The 22761-nt window shown below is 35.8% G+C and overlaps 3 protein-coding genes across 3 annotated transcripts in view; all 3 read left to right on the forward strand.

Annotated features, from left to right (window-relative positions):
• dgkg (diacylglycerol kinase, gamma) overlaps positions 1–22761 on the forward strand; it is a 449591-nt gene that overhangs the window by 396757 nt on the left and 30073 nt on the right. The window lies entirely within an intron of this gene.
• Positions 7147–14439, forward strand: LOC141340814 (ELL-associated factor 2-like). Its single transcript, XM_073845903.1, has 6 exons — positions 7147–7347; positions 7817–7911; positions 8009–8145; positions 8588–8751; positions 12983–13213; positions 13300–14439. Exons 1-6 carry the CDS (start codon positions 7245–7247, stop codon positions 13347–13349), a joined length of 780 nt encoding a protein of 259 aa, XP_073702004.1. The 5' UTR covers positions 7147–7244; the 3' UTR covers positions 13350–14439.
• LOC141340755 (sterol 26-hydroxylase, mitochondrial-like) overlaps positions 18307–22761 on the forward strand; it is a 5517-nt gene continuing 1062 nt past the window's right edge. The window contains exons 1-3 of the mRNA XM_073845848.1: positions 18307–18874; positions 20806–20996; positions 21646–21845. Of these exons, the coding sequence (XP_073701949.1) occupies positions 18659–18874; positions 20806–20996; positions 21646–21845 (607 nt within the window). The 5' untranslated portion in view covers positions 18307–18658. The remainder of the gene's footprint in view (positions 18875–20805; positions 20997–21645; positions 21846–22761) is intronic.

The raw sequence follows: 22761 nt of genomic DNA on the forward strand, positions 1-22761 counted from the left end.
ACAAAGAACTATTCAGTCAAAGGTTCTTTGAAGAGCCATCTCTTTCTTACCTTTTTATAATCTGAAGAACCTTCTTTTGCCACAAAGAACCTGTTGTGAAACAGAAAGTTTCTTCAGATGTTAAAGATTTTTATTGAACCATTTAGACAAAATGGGTTCTTCTATGGCAGGGTTCCTCAAATCTTACCCTGGAGGTCCAATGCGCTGCAGGGTTTAGCGCCAACCCTGATCAAATTCACCTACCTGTGATTCTGTTATGATCCTGAAGACCTTGATTAGCATTCTCAGGTGTGTTTGATTAGGGTCAGAGCTAAACTCTGCAGCGCATTGGACCTCCAGGGTAAGATTTGAGGATCCCTGTTCTATGGCATCGTGAAGCACCTTATTTTTTAAAAGTGATTGTGCAAAGTCATACACCACAATGTCAGACGATTTTGAAGTTGGATGAAAAAATTAGATGAATTTTTTTGCTCTACCCTACTTTATAAACAGACGAAGAACTAACCATGCATGACTTTTCCAACATTATCACATAATGTGTGAAGTCATGGACATTTTGCTGAATAAGACCCTTACTCTTCGGCTGGGATTGTGTAGAGCCCTTTTTGCATTGAAACTGCTATTTGGACCATCAATCATTGGGTCCCATTGAAGTCCACCATATGGAGAAAAGTCCTGGAATGTTTTCCTCAAAAACCCTAATTTCTCTTCGACTAGAGAAAGAAAGACACAAACATCTTGGATGACATGGGGGTGAGTAAATTATCAGTAAATTAAATTTAAAAAAATTAAATTCCAAGCTAGACATATTTGCAATCATGCCATACAATGTTTTCCCCTTCAAAACACAACTGTGTAATCTTTGACCCAGAACATCCTACCAACGCCATAGCAACCACCCTAGCCATACCCTCACAGCCACTGAGAACACATTATAACCCATAAAACCCTAGTAACTGCCCAGAAAGCCATAGCAATGACCTAGGAACCAAGAACACTTAAAGGAATAGTTTACCCAAAAGTGGAAGGACCTTTCTGGTTTGAGTCGTGGTACTCTCGTGATTGTGCGTCGAAGACTGACACGGAAGAGAAGAAATTGTTGAACAACGTTTTTATTTGTGTTTTCTTTGCACGCAAAAAGTTTTCTCGTAGCTTCATAAAATTAAGGTTGAATTACTGATGTTGCATTTAACAATGTTCTTATTGCCTTTCTGGGCCTTGAATGTGTCAGTTGCATTGCTGTCTATGCAGGGTCAGAAAGCTCTCGGATTTCATCAAAAATATCTTAATTTGTGTTCTGAAGATGAACGAAGGTCTTATGGGTTTGGAAAGACATGAGTGTGAGTAATTAATTACAGAGTTGTTATTTTTGGGTGAACTGTCCCTTTAAGTATCAAGACAGTGTGAGTTTTCCCTAGGCAAGCACTTCTCTGAAAAGAGAAAGAAACATTGTTGCATGCTATAGGCTATAAAAGAAAAGGATAATATGTCCACATAAATAAAATAAAAAATAGTATTTTGCACATTCCACTGAATGTCATTTATCATACTTAATATTAAGAGTTTATAGCCTATTTACAACCAAATTAGAATGAGCCTTTTATGCTTGGGAAAACTGCATGGTCTGCACACAATATCCTTGTACACAGTCCAAACAAAACATCACAGCTCACATTAATTTTGCACAGCATAAACAGTGTTTTCCCTCCTACTATGTATCTGTTTGTCCTCTGCAGCTGTGAACCCAGCAGTTAAGTCATTTTGCAATGTTGTTTGTTTACCTTTCACACAAGAAAGCTTAAAAATTGTATAAGTTAAATCTTTTTTATCCAAGTCGTAATCCAAGTTAAATGGCAGTATATAGCACTGCCATCTGCCTTGCTTGAGGTGAAAGAGTCAAGTTCTTCAATAGCAATGTAATGTCTTATAATCATCTGCTTACAATTGCTTTGTGTAGTGGTAGCAGGAAGTGAGTGGTACCAGGAAAAAGCCCATATTTGGTCAGAATGCTTCTTATTAATTGGTTTAATTGAATTAATGGGGTTCTAATTCAAAGTCAACTTTATGTAAAACAGGAGGAAGAGCTAAACTCCTCATTGGTATCAGTATTTACACAACAAAAGGGGTCTTAACAAGCCCTTTCAGCACACATCAAGCAGCGGCACTATTATGATGCAGAATATTCAGTGCATTTGATGCTGAACACTATGCAGATGAGGCCCGGTAACAGCCAGGGATGATTTTGCGACCAACAATGTGGCCATTTCATCTCTGAAAATTGAGTTTTTCCATCAGCCTTGATGTAGACAGAATATTAAGCTGCACAGTGAATGCATTACTAACCCCTTAATGGCCTCAACTATTAAAACTACTAAAAAAAAAACAGTCTTGATTCAAGGCGTCCAGGCCAAAAAATAAAGCACAGCATATCTAAATGAAGTGAACTGCACTGATGCCTCCACTGTTACAGTAAACTCTTCATTGGGATCGTGTAGAACCCTTTGAAGCTGCATTAAAGCTGCATTGAAACTGCAATTTGCACCTTCAACCCACTGATCCCATTGAAGTCTTTTGAATTCTTGAATTCTTTTCGACTGAAGAAAGAAAGACATGACCATCTTGGATGACATTGGGATGAGTAAATTATCAGGAAATTAGAATTTGAGTGAACTAATCCTTTAAGTGCTCATATTATCATTTCATAGAAAATCACATATTCTAAGCAGAGCAGTTGTGCAGATACCTAAATAAGATAATGCACTTTAATAAACACTCAACAGTGAATAAAGCCTATTACAACCTTCCTGGCATTGTACACATTCCCACTTAATTTCGCCTCAAGGTCGTTCAAAATTCAAGCCTTGAATTACAACAAGCCAATTTTCAAAATCAAATAAAACATCTTTAACCACCCAACACAAATTGTTCCTTTCTACCGACAAGGTGACCTAGAGACTACATTTAAGAACAAAACAATATAAACACAGCAGGGAGGACATTCATCATAAAACCACATGTGAGATGTGTTATGTCAGAGCTATATGGACTGAACAAGAGCTGTACGAAATGTTGGTACATACAGAGCCTTGTGAAATTATTCAAACCCCTTCATTTTTTTCCACATTTTGTTATGTTGCTGTCTTATGTTAAACTGCTTTAAGTTACTTTTTTTCCCACATCAATCTACACTCAATACACCATAATGCAAAGCAAAAACAGGTTTTTATCATCTTTGCAAATTTATTAAAAATTAAAAACCTAAATGATTCCATTGCATAAGTATTTATATTTTATACCCTTATCTGGGACAGTAGAAATTTAGCACCGGAGCTTTTAGATGTTATTACATTTTGAGGGAAGTTAACCTATGGCAAATTCAATTGAATGGATATGATTTGGAAAGCCACACACATCCTAATAAAAGATCTAACAGCTGAAAATGAATATCAGAGCGTAAACCAAGCCCTGAGGTAAAAAAAAAAAAAACTGCCTGTAGTGCTCAGAGACAGGATTGCATCAAGCCATTTGGGGAAAAGTTCAGAAAAAATTCTGCTGCACTGAAGGTTGATAGAAGCATGTATCCGTTACCCTTAATGGAAGAAATTTGAAACAACCATGACTCTTTCTAGAGCTGGCCTCTTGGCCAAACTGACCAATTGATGGAGAAAGACCTTGGCTAGAGTGGTGACCAAGAACCTGATGGTCACTCTCCATGATCATATATGCAGATGGAAGAAACATACAGAAGGACAAACATCACTGCAACATTTCACCAATCTGGGCTTTATAGTGGTGTGGCAAGACTCAATCCTCTCCTCAGTAAAGACACATGAAAACACACTAAGTGTTTTCCAAAAAGCACCTAAAGGACCCTCAGACTGTGAGAAACAAGATTTTCTGGTCTGATGAACCTCAAATCCAAGCATCATGTTTGAAGGAAACCAAGCACTGCTCATCACCTTAAGAGCACCATCCCAAAAGTAAAGTGTGCTGGTAGCAGTCTCATACTGTGGGACTGTTTTTCAGTGGCAGGGACTAAGGGACTCGTCAGAGTAGAAGAAAAGCTGAATGCACCAAAATATTGACATAGTCTTAATAAAAACCCAGTCCAGAGCATTCAAAACCTCAGACTGGGCAGAAGGTCCACCTTCCAACAGGGCAATGACCCTAAGCACACAGCAGTGGCTTATAGACAACTCTGTGAATGTCCTTGAGTGACCCAGCCAGAGCCTGGGCTTAAACCCAACCTAACATTTCTGGAGAAGCCTGAAAATATCTGCCACTGACAGAGCTTGAGAGGTGAAGAGGTGAGAAGATTGGCAGATAATTGCCAAAATGCTGATGTGCAAATCTTGTTGCATCACACCCAAAAAGACTTGCTTCAGCTAAGTACTGAGTTAAGGGTATGAATACTTATGCAATGTACTTATTACAGGTTTTTTTTATTTTTTAATAAATTATGAAGTTGTGACAATTCTGTTTTTGCTTTGTCCTTATGGTGCATAGAGTGTAGATTGATGGGGAAAAAGGTACTTTAAAACAGTTTAGCATAAGGCAGCAACATAACAAAATGTGAAAAAAGCATGACACAGGTGAAACTGAAAAAATAATGATGCTAATAATGTTATTATCCTCATTATCATTATGCTTTAGTCATCATTATGCTGTGGTTATTTCATTTTCCTAAAATCCACATCATAACATGACAATGTCATGTGGAATTCTAGTTGTGAAACTGCTTTAGTAACATTTCAGATTATTCATTCTCTTGAGATAAAGCGACATGCCTTGTTTCAAGGGCAAGGCCAGAATGACGTGATGTTGTTCTTGTGGTAGACCTTCCAGAGAACGTCCACACTAGACTAGGCAAAACAAACAGTAGCTATAAAACGTCATTTGCATCTGAGCTCAGTTCAATTATGGACCATTAAAAGTTTGTTTAAATAAAACACATTTAAAGTAGGTCCCATACTACATGTAATCTAAAGGAGATATGCAAATGTGCTCTGAGTGACTCATGCTGAGTTCTAAGCTCATCTGTCCTTGCAGCTTTCCTGTCATGTTTTCTGCTAGTGACCATGCTGCATGTTGAGTTTTTTTTAATGTTTTGGCCAAAATTATTTTTAAGGCTGAAATCACTGACCAAAACAGCACTTCTCCAATTATGTGTTTTGACTGTTATGGTCTTATTTACAACAAGTCAACATGTCAGCAGTGTAGACACACTTCAGTGAGACCAAAAATGATGCTAGAGTAGCAATGTGTATGTTTTGTTGGTGATTCATGTAAAATAAATGCTGTCAATAGTCGTTGCACTACAGGTGTCCCGAGTTCAAATCTCGGCTTGAGGACCTTTCCTGATCTTTCCCCCTCTCTCTCCTACGTCACTTCTTTTGATTAAAACTTTAATTAATAAAGTTTTTAGTGTTTCTGAAGAAGAAGAAAAACATTTTCAGTTGCATCACTACTAAAAGGCCAAAGTTTCTTAAACTTTCTGTTAGAGACCAGCTGTCAGCTCTCATTAAAATGAACTACAACTTTATTTGTCCAGTAAGCAACTGAGGAAAGAACAGCAATCCTGTAATGACTCCCCTGATGACCATTACTTAGATAATGCAGTCTGTGTGGATAGAAGTCCTGATCTCAGCCAATCATTTAATGGAAAACAATCATCCTCTGTCCACCATTGCTGAGTCTGGTTATAAAACCTGACAGTGGCAGTATGGACAAAAGGGATAAGACCATTTAAGAAAATGCTTTTATTTTGTATTTTTGACGCAGTTTACTTTCAATACAAATTATGAATTTCTTGAACTTGTATAATGACTTATAATGTGCTGCAAAATGGTTGCATGATCAATGTCATGATTTCTTGATAAAAATAAATTAAAATCAGTATTTCCATGTTTGAATGAACTAAATCCCAAATTTTCAATGTGGTTTCAAACTTTCGGATCCAGTTAAGTTAAGTGAATATGTTGTGCATTTACAGGTATAATCTACATTCTCAGCATATAAAAAAATCAGACATGAATTAATCTAAGGGTGTCAACCGGTCTCCATCTGTAATGGCAAATACTGGCAGATTTCCAGTCATCTTCACCCCATAATGGGTCTTAAGAGTGAAGACAGTCACCCAGCAACCTGCTAATTCCCACCAATCACATGCTTCTGCTCCCCCCATTCTCAATCTCCATTGACTTTTAATGGCCACAGATATGAATTTAATATTCAGAGATCGTGACTATTTATTATTTTTACGCGTATGAATGACATCCAACAGTAAAGCTGCTGCTTTAATGACCTAGTATAAGGTATCTTATGAAATTAAAACCGAAGCGTAGAATCACAGAACCTGATTAAACTGAAAAACGCTTGCAGGATGGGAAAACCTTCAGTCAAATTCAGTCAAAACTCGACCACGAAGTCCATTCTTTTAGTCTGCGCTGTTAATGAACCAAACACGGTGAGTCACATCCACAACCGGCTTATTCAAATCTAGATACATGACTTATGACAGTTCAATAGATACTTATACTTACATTCCGTGCGAGTCTCTCGTTTCCTAGAGATGACGGCGTGATGGTATCATCCAAAAACGGCGGGACACACGATGTTCGTGAATGAACCGGCTAGTGACGACCTCCAAATAGGCTACGACCCCCCATATTTTGTCTGTGTGAATAGAAATAAAAGTTTTCAATGGACGTAAATCACATAATCGCACCTTTGCACTCAATTTTAATCAAAGAGGAGACTATTCTGCGGGTATATATTTATATTATAATAAAATGTAAAATAATTAATCTCATCATGAATATATTTATTATACGTTCATATGATATTACCAGTCCATAATATATTTTTGGAGTTTTTCATATTTTTATTTGTGTCGGTACTGCAAATTGACTAGGCTTTATGTTCTGTTACAAAAAATAAATAAATAAATAAAATAAAATACATTTTATTTGCGAGCACTAGAGGGCACCCAAGCGTTTGGATAAAAAATGGACATTTCCGTCTGACGTTGCGTCTGCGTTGACTGACAGTTTTCTTAGCCAGTTACAGTGAAGAAGGTCTCCAATGAGGCGTGACCGAGTGCACAAACGCAACCAATCACAGCGTCGCAAGCGCAAGCAACGGGTCCAGACTCCAGAAGTGAGGTGTCTATTTCTGCCGTAGATGGTATCGAAACGAGCAGAAAGTTAAAAACTGCTAACATATGTTTAAAAATTGTGTTTAGAATGAATGGAACAGCATATTCAAACTTTGACAATCAAGAACACGTTCTCAAACTAGGCGAAACTTTTGAGAAACAACCTAAAAGTGCATTCCACACGGTACGATGTAAGTGGCGTCTTTTACATTATTATCTCTATATTTGAAATATGTAAGTAAACACATAAAACAAGCGATATATTGAAAAACAAACCTGTTTCTTATGTTGATACTGAAACTATAAGTTGTTTTCAAACAATGTGCACAGGCATATGAGAAGGCAGCTACGTGCTTTTCCACCTTGCTGGCTAACTCAGACTCAGCTTTTTAATGTTATTAGGAAATAATAAAGAAGCATCTGTCTTTGTGCTTATAATGGAAGCCTTCCTAAACGAACACCCGTTTCTATCAGCTGAAAAGCTTAGGTTTAAAATGTTTTTGGAGAACGTTTAATTCATGAGAAATGATAGACTTTTTATTACAATAGGAAACATGCGCCATCTGTAGGTTCTACAATGGTATTACACTGCTTATGTTCTATGCCAGCAATGGCACACATGATTATTATGAGATAACAATGTTGTCTTCCTGGTCATAGATGATTTCAAACCAGCCTCCATAGACACAACATGTGAGGGGGAGCTGGAAGTAGGCAAAGGAGAGCAAGTTACAGTCACACTACCGAACTTAGAGGTAGGTTCAGAACCCTAGATCCACACTAAAAAACGTTGACTGTAAATTAGCATAGATGTTTAAGTTGAATCTTTTTCTTTCCCATCAATCTTTGCAGGGATCCACGGCACCTGTTACTGTATTTAAAGGTTCCAAAAGGCCTTATATGAAAGAATGTGTTCTCATTGTTAACCATGACACAGGAGAGTATCGTCTGGAGAAACTCAGCAGCAACATTGCGGTCAAGAAGACCAGGTATATATTTATAATACATTAGTGACGCTGGACCACAAAACCAGGTTTTATACATCTGAAAGTTGAATAAATAAGCTTTCCATTGATGTATGATTTCTAAAAATACCAAGATAATTGCCTCAAATGTTCAAATTTGTTCAAATGAAGTTCTTGGCAATGCATATTACTAATCAAAAATTAAGTTTTAATATATTTATGGCAGGAAATGTAAAAAATATCTTCATGGAACGTTGGGAATTGGAAATTTACTTTATATCCTAATGATTTTTGTCATAAAAGGAAAATCTATCATTTTGACCCATACAATGTATTTTTGGCTATTGCTACAAAAATACCCATGCTACTTGAGACTGGTTTTGTGGTCCAGGGTCACATGTCATTATATACTCATTTAAAGCTTTTGTTAAGTAAATCAATTGTCAATATTTCTGTTTCCTTACAGGGCTGAGGGAAGCAGTAAGATTCAGTCACGGCTAGAGCAGCAAACCAGCAGGCTTAGTCAGCAGATGAAGACCGGCAGTGGAAGCAAGGCTCCATCTAGCACCAAGAGCTCGCCTCCTAAGGAGAAAATGTCTCCATCATCTCCCATGGATGATATTGAGCGAGGTAATATGTCTTGCCAATATCTGAAAACATCAATTCAGTCAGTATATTCTGCAGGACATCTGCTAAATTACAGAGCCACGAACCAAAAACATATGAAAATTGTAAAATTGACAAACTGTTAAAATGTTTGGGGTCCGTAAGGTTTGGTTTAAATAAATAAATACTTTTATTAGACGAGAACACCTTAAATTGATTGAAAGTGACACTAAAGACATCATTTTGAATTTTCTATTCATAAAATTATTATTAAAAAGAAAATTAGCATGGTTTCCACAAATATATTAAAGGTATAGTTTACCCAAAAATTAAAATTACCTCATGATTTGCTTACCTTCAAGTCATCCTAGGAATATATGACTTTCTTCTTACAGGCGAATGCAATCAGAGTTGTATAAAAAAAAATATCCTGGCTCTTCCAAGCTTTATAATGGCAGGGAATGGGTGTTGATGTTCTGAAGTCTAATAAATTGCATCCATCCATCATAAAACCTGCTTTTGCAGGGTTTCTGCAGATATGAACAAGTGAAATTTAAGACTTTTTAAGACCTTTTTAATACCACCTTATATGAAATTTAAGACCTAAACCTGTAATGGATATACACATTATATCATGTATGTAATATTTAATGTGTTTAATGTAAAAAGTAAACAATTTCATGGCTGTCAAAAATGAATTTCAGTTTCAGTTTTAATCAGGCTGTTTGTTCGGTCCGGCAAGTAAAAAAAAAAACATTTTAAAAGTATCTTGAAAGCTGGGGGTCAGCTAGCTCGACCTATATTTATTATTATTATTAAGAACATTATATACAGAAAAAAGGTAGTTCGACCTGTATTCTGCTACTGCAATTCTGTCTGAAGACGCAGTAACTTCTGCAGGGGGAGAAAAAAATCTTCAGTTGTTAGCAACTGGCCTTAGCCAAGCCCTATATTCAGTTTTTTCAAGCCAAGTATCACTAAACTTGCACTTACCCATAGCTAAAAAGTTAAATCGATTTTACTTCTGTGGTACAATCCGAGAGAGACTTGCGCAAATATCAGAAAGCTGACTGGTTATTGCATGTTGGTCTCATTTGTAGTTACAGCAAATTATATTTGGACTAGTGAAATAAAGAACTACAACACCATGAAAACAACCAAGCAACAACAACAAAAAGATATTTTAAATGAGCATTAGCGGTAGAGTTACATGGACATTGGAAAAATAAGACCTGTGTAAAATTATTTAAGACCTAGAACAGCAAATTTAAGACTTTTTAAGGCCTAAAATTTAGATTTTTAAATTTTAGACTTTTTAAGACCCCGCGGAAACCCTGTTTTGGCTCTGGGGAGTTAATAAAAGCCCTCTGAAGTGAATCGATGCATTTGTATAAGAAAAATATCTATATTTAAAACTTTGTAAACCGTAGTCTCTGGCTTCTGCTAACTGACAGTACATGCTTTCATGAGAGAGTGGCATTCCAGCGAATGAAAAGTGATGAATGTGGAAGTGCATTGGAGACTAAAAACAAAACACAGGTCACAAATAAGAAGGACAAAACAAGGATATAAGCTGAGAGGAGACTGGTTTTCCTTTGCTGTAAATAAAACTTTGTTCTCGAGAGACTAGAATATTCTTATCGGAGCTTCCAACGGTAGGCGTAGGACACAAATGCACCGATTTGCTTTAGAATGCCACGTGGAGTACTTTTTTATAGTGGATGCATGCACTTTATCAACACCAATTCACTGCCATTATTAAGCTTTGAAGAGCCAGGATATTTTTTAGTATAACTCAAATTGTATTCGCCTGAAAGAAGTGAAGTCTAGAATGGCTTGAGGGTGAGTAAATCATGGGGTAATTTTCAGTTTTAGGTGAACTATCCTCTTAACAGCACAAATGTTTTCAACATTGATGGTAATTATTAAGCGTTAGATTAGCACATTAGAATGACCTCTAAAGTAGGGCTGCATGATAGATCGTTTCAGCATCGTCATCACGATGTACGCATGCGCAGTAGTCACATCGTGGCAGTCACGATGCAGGGCAAAAAAAAATGTATGTGTGTTTGATTTAAAAATTTACTTTCTATATTTCTAAACTTTCTATTCACGGATCTATATGGAAGTATTTTGGATACAAAAAGGATGCTGCTGACCAAAAACAGGTGCTTTGTCGGGAGTTGCCACAACTCGCGGAAACACTACGAATTTAAGGGACCGTTCACATGTCGCGCCTAAAAACGCATGGAAAACGCTAGGCGCGCCGCTTTCTCCTTCTTTCCAAAGTGCTCTGTAACTTGAGTGGCAGAGTGGCGTCTGCCGTTGCTAAGCAACCATGACCCACGCTCTCCCAGAGCCATAGAGAAACAGAGTTGCGACACTCCCATAGGCTTCCATAGGAACTGAGGAATGCGGAAGTAAAGCGTGTGATGGAGCGGCCAATAGTTCCAAACAACCAATAGTTCCTCCATAGAAGCCCATTCATTTCAGCACTTCTCAAGCACAGTCGCTGGTAAATTGAAGAAATTACTGCATTTTTTTATTTTAACACATCAGTTGACCTCTCGGAAAACTGGCCAGTAGTGGTATTTTATGAAGCGTGTTATAGTTAATGTTTATCGTTAAAAAATAAACAGTTATACTGTAAATGCAGTTAGATAACGTGAGAAACGCCGTAATAGCGACCATAACCAGATACTAGTTGTCATATTTTTACGTTTTTAGTCTTTCTGCAATCTTTTTCTCCCTATAGGAGGTTGAATGAGTTTCAGTAAAGACTGCATTCAAGAAATACGATAAAAATGTATGCTGAATGCAATTCGTTGCTTTGTGTTTTTTTTAAACACTATTTTCATATTTTCTATTATGTTAAATGGCATTTTTGCTTGCCTTTTATAATATTCACTTATGTTGAATATCATAAAATAACACAAGTAAGTTAAGTAAATTACTTTTTTTTTTATTTAACATTAAATCGTTAAATCGAAACATATACAAAAAAATGAGTGTTTGATCATGTCCAAATACACATTCAAATGTATTTTACCTTAAATATCACACTAACTATAATATAAATACTATTATCTTTTAAATGGTCAGGATCATTATTGCACATATTATTTAGTACAAAAAACTCCTCAAAATATTAACTAAATAGAACTGAACTATATATTACAATTATTTAATTGAATAAAAGTTACACTTAAGGTGTTTGGTCACATTTGACTGCCAAAAAGTATGAGAACATATTAATTATGTCTCTTTATCACTCCCCAGAATAAAATGCGATTGTAAAGCGTATTCAGAGAAGTTATCAATACAAAATCAATGCACATTATGTGTTAATAATTACTCGAAATTGCTGCAAATGTAGTAAAACTGCTGTCTATCCTACTTCAACCCATTCAAACACATTGACAGCGCGGGGTTGTTTGGAACTATTGAGCGCTCCATGAACCATGTGACCGTGCGGCGGCGAGATCAAAGCGTGTCACAACTCTCTTTCTCTATGGCTCTGCGCTCTCCTAAAGACGCGGAAGTTTCAGCAAAGATAAATAAAGATAAATGGATTTCCAAAACTGAAAAATTGCTTGCAGTAGCTCTGCTGCTAAAAAATGTTATCCCTGTAACAGCTATAATCAGCTGTTCCTCCATCTTGGCTAAGCTTTTAATGTTTTTCGTGAAAGGAAGAAGCTGATTTCCCTTTCATCAGGGTAAAAGCAACATTCATTATTAATTTCATATTAGAGCCTTGATTTGCCTGAATTGACAGTGAATAAGGTGAGTCAAACTGTTTATGAAACTACCCTAAATAAGCTTTAAAAAGTATTTTATTTCAGGGTTTTGATTATATTGTACTTTTACCTTTTTTTATTCTTTGAAAATGCTTACAAAATTACCCCAATTATTCTTGAATTATTATTTGATTTTTAAGTAGTTCAAAACAACCTGATGAACATAAATGAATTTGTACACATCGCAATATATCGCAATGTAATCCCAATATCGTGCAGCCCTACTCTAAAGGATCTGGTACTAAAAGCTGGAGTAATGATGCAGAAAATTTAGCTTTGCCATTACAGGAATAAATTACATTTTAAATAGTTTATTATTTTTGTTCACAGTATTACTGTTTGTACTGTGTTGATCAAATAAATACCGCATTGATGAGCACAAGAGACTGCTTTCAAAAGCATTAAAAGAACCCAAACTTGAACAGCAGGAATCCTTTTTATTTTGTACGTTTTTGTAGAGCTGATGGCCGAGGCACGTGTCATGGATCAGATGAGCAGTGGAGACAGCTCCTCCGATTCCCACAGTTCCTCTTCCTCCAGTAGTGGGGACAGTTCCAGCAGTAGTGACTCAGAGGATGAGAATCGCCCCTCGCATAATGCGCCTCCAGCTCCTCCCCAGAGCAGCTCTTCCCTCAGCACATCTCAAAGCCGTGTGGAGGAGGGCAGCGGGCATTTCATGAACACACTCAGTGAGTTTCAGGGCTTCTGGGTGGTTTTTAAATTGGTCATGGTCTCTCTTGTATGTCTAATATGCCAATGTTTTGATTAATTTCAGAAAATGATCTCCAGTTGAGTGAATCTGGGAGCGAAAGTGACGATGATTAACCGCAAAGATGGTGGAACACCTGATACTGAAAGAAGATCGTGTGTTGAGGAAGTACATTCTCTAGTTAAAAATCCCCTCAACTTATCAGTTATGAAATCTTTTCTTTCTCCCAGTTTCTTAGTAATACTTGCATCAGCACAAGCTGTGCCATTGAACGTGTAGCTGGGGGGTTTGCTGTATTAGTAAATTAAGAAAAAGTATTTATTTTGATGAGAATGCTACTGCATAGAAGTTACTTTTATAGGAATGTCCTATAATTGCTTTCTCAGAGGTTATAGAAGTATATATGTTTGTGAAATAACTGTTTAGAAAGATCACTATAGTCTTCTTATATATATATATATATATATATTTTTTTTAGGCTTATACTCAAGCACAGGTGATTCAGCATCATTTTATAAGTAGTCTTAAGGAGCACCAGTGCTTTAAGGTGCCAAGCTCAATCTCAGATATTTACACATTACCCGACCTGCAATACTTGAATTTGTCTTTTGATGATTCAGAGACATTTGTTCATAACAAACTGTGCCTTGTATATAAGGTGTATTTTGACTCTCCATCCCATTCTCTTTTATTAAAGTACACACTTTTTTTTTTTTTTTTTTTAATTCCTGCTTGGATTCCCTAAAATATGATCTCGATTTAGAGGTAGGTGTCTCTGTGTTGTGTGTGTCTTACTGTATGCCTCTGGAAGGCCCAAAAGCAACACTCTCACTCTTAATGGAGCCCTTCTTGAGCACTAATTGCAAAATATGATGTGCCATTCTATGTATTATAGCAGGGTTGAATGATGTGGTAAATGTAGTTCTGTGGGAGATGTTTGCTCATTAAAATTGTGTGTAGACTAATAAATAACTGTTTTGTGATGTTTATCATTTTAACGTCTTCATATACAGTTGAGGTCAAAAGTTTACATCCTACTTTTTAGAATCTGCAAAATGGTAATTATTTTACAAAAATAAGAGGAATCATACAAAATGCATGTTGTTTATTTAGTACTTGCCTGAATAAGATATTTCACATAAAATGTTTACATATTGTCCACAAAAGAAAATAATAAAATAAAATAAAAAATGACCCTGTTCAAAAGTTTACATTCCCTTTATTCTTAACACTATGTTGTTAACTGAATGATCCACAGCTGTGTTTTTTTGTTTAGTGATAGTTGTTCATGAGTCCCTTGTTTGTCCTGAACAGTTAAACTGCCCACTGTTCTTCATAAAAATCCTTTAGGTCCCACAATTTCTTTGGTTTTTCAGCATTTTTGTACATTTCAACCCTTTCCAACAATGACTATATGATTTTGAGATCTATCTTTTCACACTGAGGACAACTGAGGGACTCATATGCAACTATTACAGAAGGTTCAAAAGCTCACTGATGCTCCAGAAGGAAAAACAGTGCATTAATACACAAAAATTCTGGAAAACCAAACAAGGGAACAACTATCACTAAACAAACAAAAAACAGCTGTGGATCATTCAGGCAACAGCTATTAAAAATCAAGGGGATGTAAACTTTTGAACAGTTTTTTTTTTTTTTTTAATTCAACTATTATTTTCTCTTGTGGACTATATGTAAACATCTTTTATATAAAAGGTCTTATTCAGGTCAGTACTAAATAAACAATAACATGCATTTTGTGTGAACTCTCTTACCTTGGTAAAAGAATTAACATTTTGCAGGTTCTGAAAGGGGGATGTAAACTTTTGACATCAACTGTAGTAGAGCATAATTATTTCAGCATCTGAGCTGCATGTTATGGCATGATTAACTTGATCAAGTCTGTTAGAGTAATTGTGAGATAGGAATCGTTTCTCTAATTACATTGAGGGTTTCAAACATAAATCTTGTTAAACATTATGCAATAGCTCACGAGAGATGCCTCTTTTCTGTGTAGAGAGACTATTTGATTATTTGGGGGCACAAACCTTAAAAACAAGTATTGATTTGTTTCTGAAGCAAAGATGTTGAAATACCCTTCCTCTATGGCCCCGAGCAAGTGGGCATACAAATATTTTATTGTGTGTGTGTGTACTTGCTATTATATGTAAGTGCTAATATAATAATAATCATGCATGCATAATTAAATGCAAGTAACCCAAAGCCAAACCCTAGCTACCGATTATTACTCAGTACTGAAAGGTATAATTACACTGTAACAAGGACACATTCAAATAAAGTGTAACCAAATTTATTATATAAGTTAAAGGGATAGTTCACCCAAAAATGAAAATTTGATATTTACCTGCTTACCCCCAGGGCATCCAAGATGTAGGTGACTTTGTTTCTTCAGTAGAACACAAACGAAGATTTTGAACTCAAACCGCTGCAGTCTGTTAGTGATTTAATGGCAGTGGATGAGCACCAAACCTTTGAAAGTAAAGAGAAACATCCATAGACAAATCCAAATTACACCCTGCGGCTCATGACGATACATTGATGTCCAAAGACACGAAACGATCGGTTTTCATGTGAAACTGAACAGTATTTATATCATTTTTTTTTACCTTTGATATACAGCCATGTCCAACTACTGTCCCGAGAGCGTGCTCAGCATCCGGCTCGTTACATGTGTACGCGCTCTGGCGTAGTATACGCAAACTCCGGAAGCGATCTGTCAAGTGTGTACGACACTCATTGTTTACACAAAACACGAGATTGTGGGTATAGCGGCTATTCAAAATGGTAATTACTTGCGCTTATCCTGATTGTTAAAACCGATTTAAAGCTACAAGATTACGTTTACTTGCGCAAACTCATCCGGGACTGTTGACTTTTCACCGATTTCCCCTTCCGGCGTTTGCGTATACTACGCCAGAGCACGTACACAGGTAAAGCGCCGGATGCTGAGCTGAGCTGGACATTGCTGTATATCAAAGGTAAAAAATTATATAAGTTTTTGATATATCGTTTTCTTGCAAAAACCGATCGTTTCGTGTCTTAGGACCAGGGCCAGATTAACACTTTGTTGTACCCTGGGCAACAATATTCAAGGGCCCCATCATCACGACCCCAGGATCACCATAATATGGTCAAATATAGAATATATTACTGTAATATACAGTAAATATACTCAATACTTCAAATCCTAACTGTCATCATATTTTGATTTACAAATATTTAAATGCTCATAGATCTACAAATGCACTACTATGTCCCCTATCAAAGATATTCACTCACATATGATGCTATGAAAACAAAACACATCAGCATCTGTACAGTATAATCTGTTAAAATTGCCCCCACTACATTGAGAGGGAGGGAAGTATCCTCCGACCATTTTCACAAAAAAAATGAATAGCTAAGCAACCACTTTCAAACTATTTGCCAGTAGCCAATGTTACTTTTTTTCCCGGTACTTTAGCCTACTTTGTTGTAAAAACGAAAACATTTATTTCAGTGAAAAATAAGTCCAAAACTCTCTATTTTAATATTTTGAACAATCTTTTGCTTTTTTTTTTAATGTGTTTTAATTTTTCTGATAATCAAATGAAAGCATAAACATTTATTTATTTTTAATCAAATGAAAAATAAACCCTTTTAATTTTTGGCAAATAAACAGAGGTTTACTGTTAAAATCAATACATGGAAGAAAAATTATATTCAGTTTAAAACGTTTAAATAATAATTGTAGTATTTTTTTCTACAATTAAGTGGTTAATCTTGTTGCAATATTTATTTTTTATCATATATATTGTTTTATGTAAATTATTTAAATAGGAATATATAAATACCTACATTATACTGTACAAAAGGAATACAAGACTAATATTGTTATGTTGAACCGTACTTTTATTTTGACAGGTTGCCATGAAGTTTCTGTGTGTACAGTATGATATGATGCTAGTTTTCTTAAATGAAACGGTAAAAGTGTCACTCACAGCAGTTTTGGAGATTGAGTTTATCTGTTCATGTGAGGTGCAAATGCAAAAAATTACCGTGAGCGTCACGCGTACTTCAGTATGCGCGTAGTAAAAAAAAAAAAAAAAGCGTCTCCACCATTCATATTAAAACGGTCTTTTTGCATTTCAGTTTTCACAGACACTAGTCCATATCGCGATTTGAATTAAGTGACAGACCAACTTTTGATTTATTAATCCAAAAATCGACGAATTCCGTGGTATTCCGCGCTATAGTAAATTCCGTTTTTATGAATGGAGTGCGCGATCCCGTCCGTGTTTTCGCGGAGGAGACATTGTAAATGCGCGACTATGTAGAGACAGAAATAACATGCCTTCGTGTAAATAAGATAAATAACATAAGGCAATTTATTTTGCTCGTGCCCTTGCTGTCCTGGGCCCTTTAGATGTCGTGGGCCCCTGGGCAATTGCCCAGTTGCCCGTATGGTTAATCCGGGCTTGCTTAGGACACGATGTGGATGTGTCGTCCCGCAGGGTGTAATTTGGATCTGTCTGTGCATGTTTTTTTTTTTTCAAAGGTTCGTGCCCATCCACTGCCATTAAGTCACTAACATACTGCACCGCAGCGGTTTGAGTTAAAAATCTTCCTGTGTGTTCTGCTGAAGAAACAAACTCGCCTACATCTTGGATGCCCTGGGGGTAAGCAGATAAACATGACATTTTTGGGTGAACTATCCCTTTAACACCAAAAAAAAAACGGTTAATGTCTGTAACACATAAAAAATATTTTTTTCTCTCTCTAACATAGCCAAATATCTAGCCTGAGCATGGTCATTTCAATAGACGCAATAGAAGCAGTTTGAAAACATAAAGTCCTTGAGACCCGACTAGGAACATTCAGTGACCAGTAACACACTATTCGTAACCGATAGGACGCATTTAATTGGTCAAAAGTGACGGTGATGTCTTTTACAATGATGCCCAAGATTCATATTTAAACATTCTGTTCCAAATCAGTTAAAATCCCCGAAGGATCATGTGACACTGGAGTAATTGTTCAACAGCTTTGGTGACCACTTATTACAAAAACATGAAAAAGTCTTTACTGACCACAAACGGTATTCCGTATTCGCTTAAATTACAGTATTACGTCGCAATATTACATTCTTACATTGTTGTTATTATGCTTTTTTAGTAGTAACAGTTGTATTTGGCAGAAACAATGGTTGCCGTGGAGGTAATTGTGTCGACTAAAAAGGAACGGTAGTTAGGAAACACTGGCGACCTTCACAGAATCTCAACACGACGGAGTAACCCCTCGATAACAAGCGAGTTTACTCAAGTTCATTTGCAGGAAAAGAGCCGCTTTTGACACAGGCTGCCATTACAGTGTAGCTGAAACAGGGCTATTGTACAGATTGTGCTGTGGACTGCCGAGACTAGAAATGTTTTCCAATTCACTGCTAAGAACTAGATTATTTTTATGCAAACTGGACTACGGTGGAATAAAATGCCTGACATCGGCATCCCTCACTCGGACAACCAGTACACTAATAGGTGATAAACAAAAAACCATGGACGACTTGGATGGTCCTAGCTTTTTGACATCATTATACTGGCTCTTTGGGAAAGGTTATTTTCAGACGACACATCAAATGCAGGTAAAGAATGATTCAGTGTTCAGTGTTGAACTAACACGTTTGATCTCCAAATGATGGTTTTATGTCTTTGTTATATATATTTCACTCTTTTACTACTGTGTGAACGAGTGAGATGACATTTTCAGTGTATTTATGTTTTTAAAGAAGTCTCTTCTGCTCACCAAGCCTGCATTTATTTGATCCAAAGTACATCAAAAACAGTAAAATGTTGAAATATTTTTGCTATTTAAAGTAACTGTTTTCTATTTGAGTATATTTTAAAATGTAATTTATTTCTGTGATCGAAGCTAAATTTTCAGCATCATTACTCCAGTCTTCAGTGTAACATGATCCTTCAGAAATCATTTAATATGCTTAAAGAAACATTTTATTATTATTAATATTTAAAAACAGTTGAGTACATTTTTATCAGGATTCTTTAATGAATAGAAAGAACCGAAGATTAGCATTTATTAAAATAAAAAGCTTTTGTAACATGCCATTTAAACGCTTGGAGTCAGTGTAATTTTTTGAGGGGTGGGGAAAGAAATGATAGAAATGAATACTTTTATTTAGCAAGAATGCTTCAAAAGTGATGATAAAAACATTTATATTGTTACAAAGGATTTCTATTTCAGATAAATGCTGTTCTTCTAAACTTTCTATTCATCAAGAAACCTGAAAAAAATGTACTCAGTTGTTTTCAGCATAATAATAATAATAAGCATCAAGTCAGAATATTAGAATGATTTCTGAAGGATCATGTGACACTGAAGACTGGAAAAAATGAAATCACAGGAATAAAGTACATTTTAAAATATATTCAAATAGAAAACAGTTATTTTAAATAGTAAAAACATTTCAAAATGTTACCGTTTTTGCTGTACTTTGGATCAAATAAATGCAGGCTTCTTAAACAAAACATTAAAAACCTACTTTTCAAACACTTTTAACTGGAAGTGTATATATATATTTAAAAACTTGAGTTGAGTCAGGCAGGCATAAACGTGGTTCCTTATCTGAATATAAGAAACGGGCAAATGTAAGTTATAAATATGCCCTATTTTTCATTAAGAGGAATGAAAATATAATGAGGGCTGACTCGCTTGCAAAGAAACCTATAGAATTCTCAAAAGAAATCAATAGAATTAATAACTGGAAAACATTTTTGCCAACGAGTATTAATAGAGAAAATTACTCAGTTGTGGCAAAAAAACATTATTATGAGCTGTTCAACTGTGTTAAAAGTAACTCCTTTGTAGTGGGAAATATGGCTAATAATGAAGACGTGACTGTTTCTCCAAGTTTATGATGCAGTTATAATGTTAAAAGATAAGGCTTATGGTATTTTCCAGTATTTCATTCAACATCTTTAAAATGACTTTACTAAATAAGTTGGAACATAAGTTGGTTTCAAACCCAAACATGGCACAGATACGTGTATTTTTGATTTAAAGTAGATTAAAGATTTGTAAAACAGGTCAATTCCATAATTGTACCATAATTGCATAATTGTTCATTATGAAAAGTTACACAACAAAAGCGTTCCTCAATCTAAAGTGAACATTCTGACTTTTTAAATGCTTATCAGTCAATGTATGTAAAATATATATGTATGTTCCATTCAATGTTATGTAATGGAGTTAAACAGAGAAGGGTTTTACGTAACATCACAGATAGGTGTATGTATAGGTTATCAGACTCTGCAAACAGTATAAATTCAACACTGAATAACTGAAATATGTGATTCTGTGGATTGTGTCTGTCTTTATTATTTGTCTGTTTTATTGTTTGTGTGTTTGGGCCATGCATGTTCTTAATTAAGTTTTGATTGATTGATATGTCTGTATGCACATATGCAGTATGTTTTTGTATTGTGTAACAATGATATGTCACATGTTGTAAAATTAACACTGAATCTTTATTAACACTAAAATGTGTGATTAATGCAGATAGAGCACAGTAAAATCTACGGCCCCCTTTGGAAGTCCAAATATGGACCGCTGGTTGTTGTTAATGTGGCCAATGCAGACCTCATAGAACAGGTTCTCCGGCAAGAGGGTCGCTATCCCATCCGTACTGACATGCCACACTGGAGAGGTTACAGAAAACTCCGGAATCATGCCTATGGACCCCTCACAGAGTAAGTAACACTGGAGACCCCAGTATTATTGCCACACACATTCGTCAATGCGCATATAATGTGCAACCATAATGCTGTCAGTTACTGCAAAAGCATACATAAAAACATCTGCTGATGTTACGAAGACTCAGATGTAGTGCACGTCTGAACATGTATTGAATAGCAGCTTGCAATTGTTTGCTTAGAAAGTGAGTAATGCACAAAATGAAAAAAATGAAAACATGCCTGAGGACAGTAAACAGTAAACCAAAACCTAATTCAAGCAAAAAAAATAAAATAAAAATCACGGAATTTTTAGTGGGAAATAATAGGGAATTGTTTTTGAGATTTCACAGTGAACAATGAAATTGCATTGAAAACGTTGTGAAGGATGGCAACAGAGGCAGTCAATAAATTCAAGTGTTAGTGGGAAAACCAGTTTTGAGGAGACATAACAACCTCCAAACATAAAAGAAAAAAAATTGAGGGCTTACTCTTTTAATGTTCAGAGTTCAACTAAGGAGCATGTTTTTCACATAATCAGTGTTCTGAACTTATTTTGAATATAAAATATCCAAAATGCTGCAAATTATCATGCAAATATGTATGAGAAAATCATTATGCTGTTAGAAATGACAATACTCATAATGTATTTATTGTCCCGTTTCAGAATGGGATCGGAGTGGCAACGCATTAGAAGCATCCTGAATCCTCACATGCTGAAGCCTAAGCATGTGTCCTCCTACACCAATGCCATTAATGGTGTGGTGAGCGACTTTATTGAGAAGGTGGCTAAGCTTAGGATGACAACAGGCAATGACGTAATGGTGTATGATGTGGCGGGAGAACTGTACAAGTTTGCCTTTGAAGGTATAACATATTGGGTAATTTCAAGGTCAAAATACTGGATTATACGGTGCCCGCCAGGGAACACATTCGGTTCACTTATGTTTGTCGTGGCCACGACATATAAACTCGTGGGAACGTGATATTATGTCGTGGCCACGAGATATTAATTCGTGGGAACGTCATATTAACTCGTGGGAACGTCATATTATGTCGTGGCCACGAGATCATTTTGTCGAGGTAACGACATCCTTATGTCGTGGCCACAAGATGCGATGATGAGGAAACGAGATCCATTTCTCGTGGCCACCACTTCTTATGTTGAGGAAACAACATGCATTTCTTGAGGCCACGAGTTTAATACATAAACAAACCTGCGTGACCATAGTAACCCAGGATTAGCCTATCAGAGATAGGTTTATTAATATTTTATTTTTAATTAAGAAATTATTATATTAATTGTTACAGAAATTGTTACAATATTAAATTATTATATTAACAATGGGCGAAGCTGTATATGCGAATGCTGATGCTGTCTGTGCGCGATGTAGACATTTTATGCATCCCAGTCTTATCCATTATCTCCTCTTTCCGTAATATTTGTAGGCTATTATTAGTTTATATTCGTTATTTTCCCCTTCATTTCGATCTCTTTACTTAACGTTCTGAATGTAGGTTCTATACCTGGGATTTTTTACTGGAATGCAGTTCAAAGGCTGAATTGAACATATATTGTATTTTATTTAGTCTAATTAATAGACAAATATAGTGTTTCAGTGAGAGTGAATTATTCACGTAGTTTCATTTGGAAATCATTTATCGTCACACCGTAAAATAGGCCTACATGACATTCCTTCTATTAACTGATCGTCTTTTTTCCGTATTTGTATTATTATTATTATTATCGTCATCATTATTATAATTATTATTATTATTATTG

Source organism: Garra rufa, chromosome 8, assembly GCF_049309525.1.
Source record: "Garra rufa chromosome 8, GarRuf1.0, whole genome shotgun sequence".
NCBI classification, from domain to species: domain Eukaryota; kingdom Metazoa; phylum Chordata; class Actinopteri; order Cypriniformes; family Cyprinidae; genus Garra; species Garra rufa.

Coding starts and splice junctions, on each gene's coding strand:
- LOC141340814 (XM_073845903.1), top strand. CDS start 7,245: ATGAATGGAACAGCATATTCAAACTTTGACAATCAAGAACACGTTCTC. Junction 7,348..7,816: donor TGCATTCCACACGGTACGAT/GTAAGTGGCGTC, acceptor TCCTGGTCATAG/ATGATTTCAAACCAGCCTCC. Junction 8,752..12,982: donor CATGGATGATATTGAGCGAG/GTAATATGTCTT, acceptor ACGTTTTTGTAG/AGCTGATGGCCGAGGCACGT.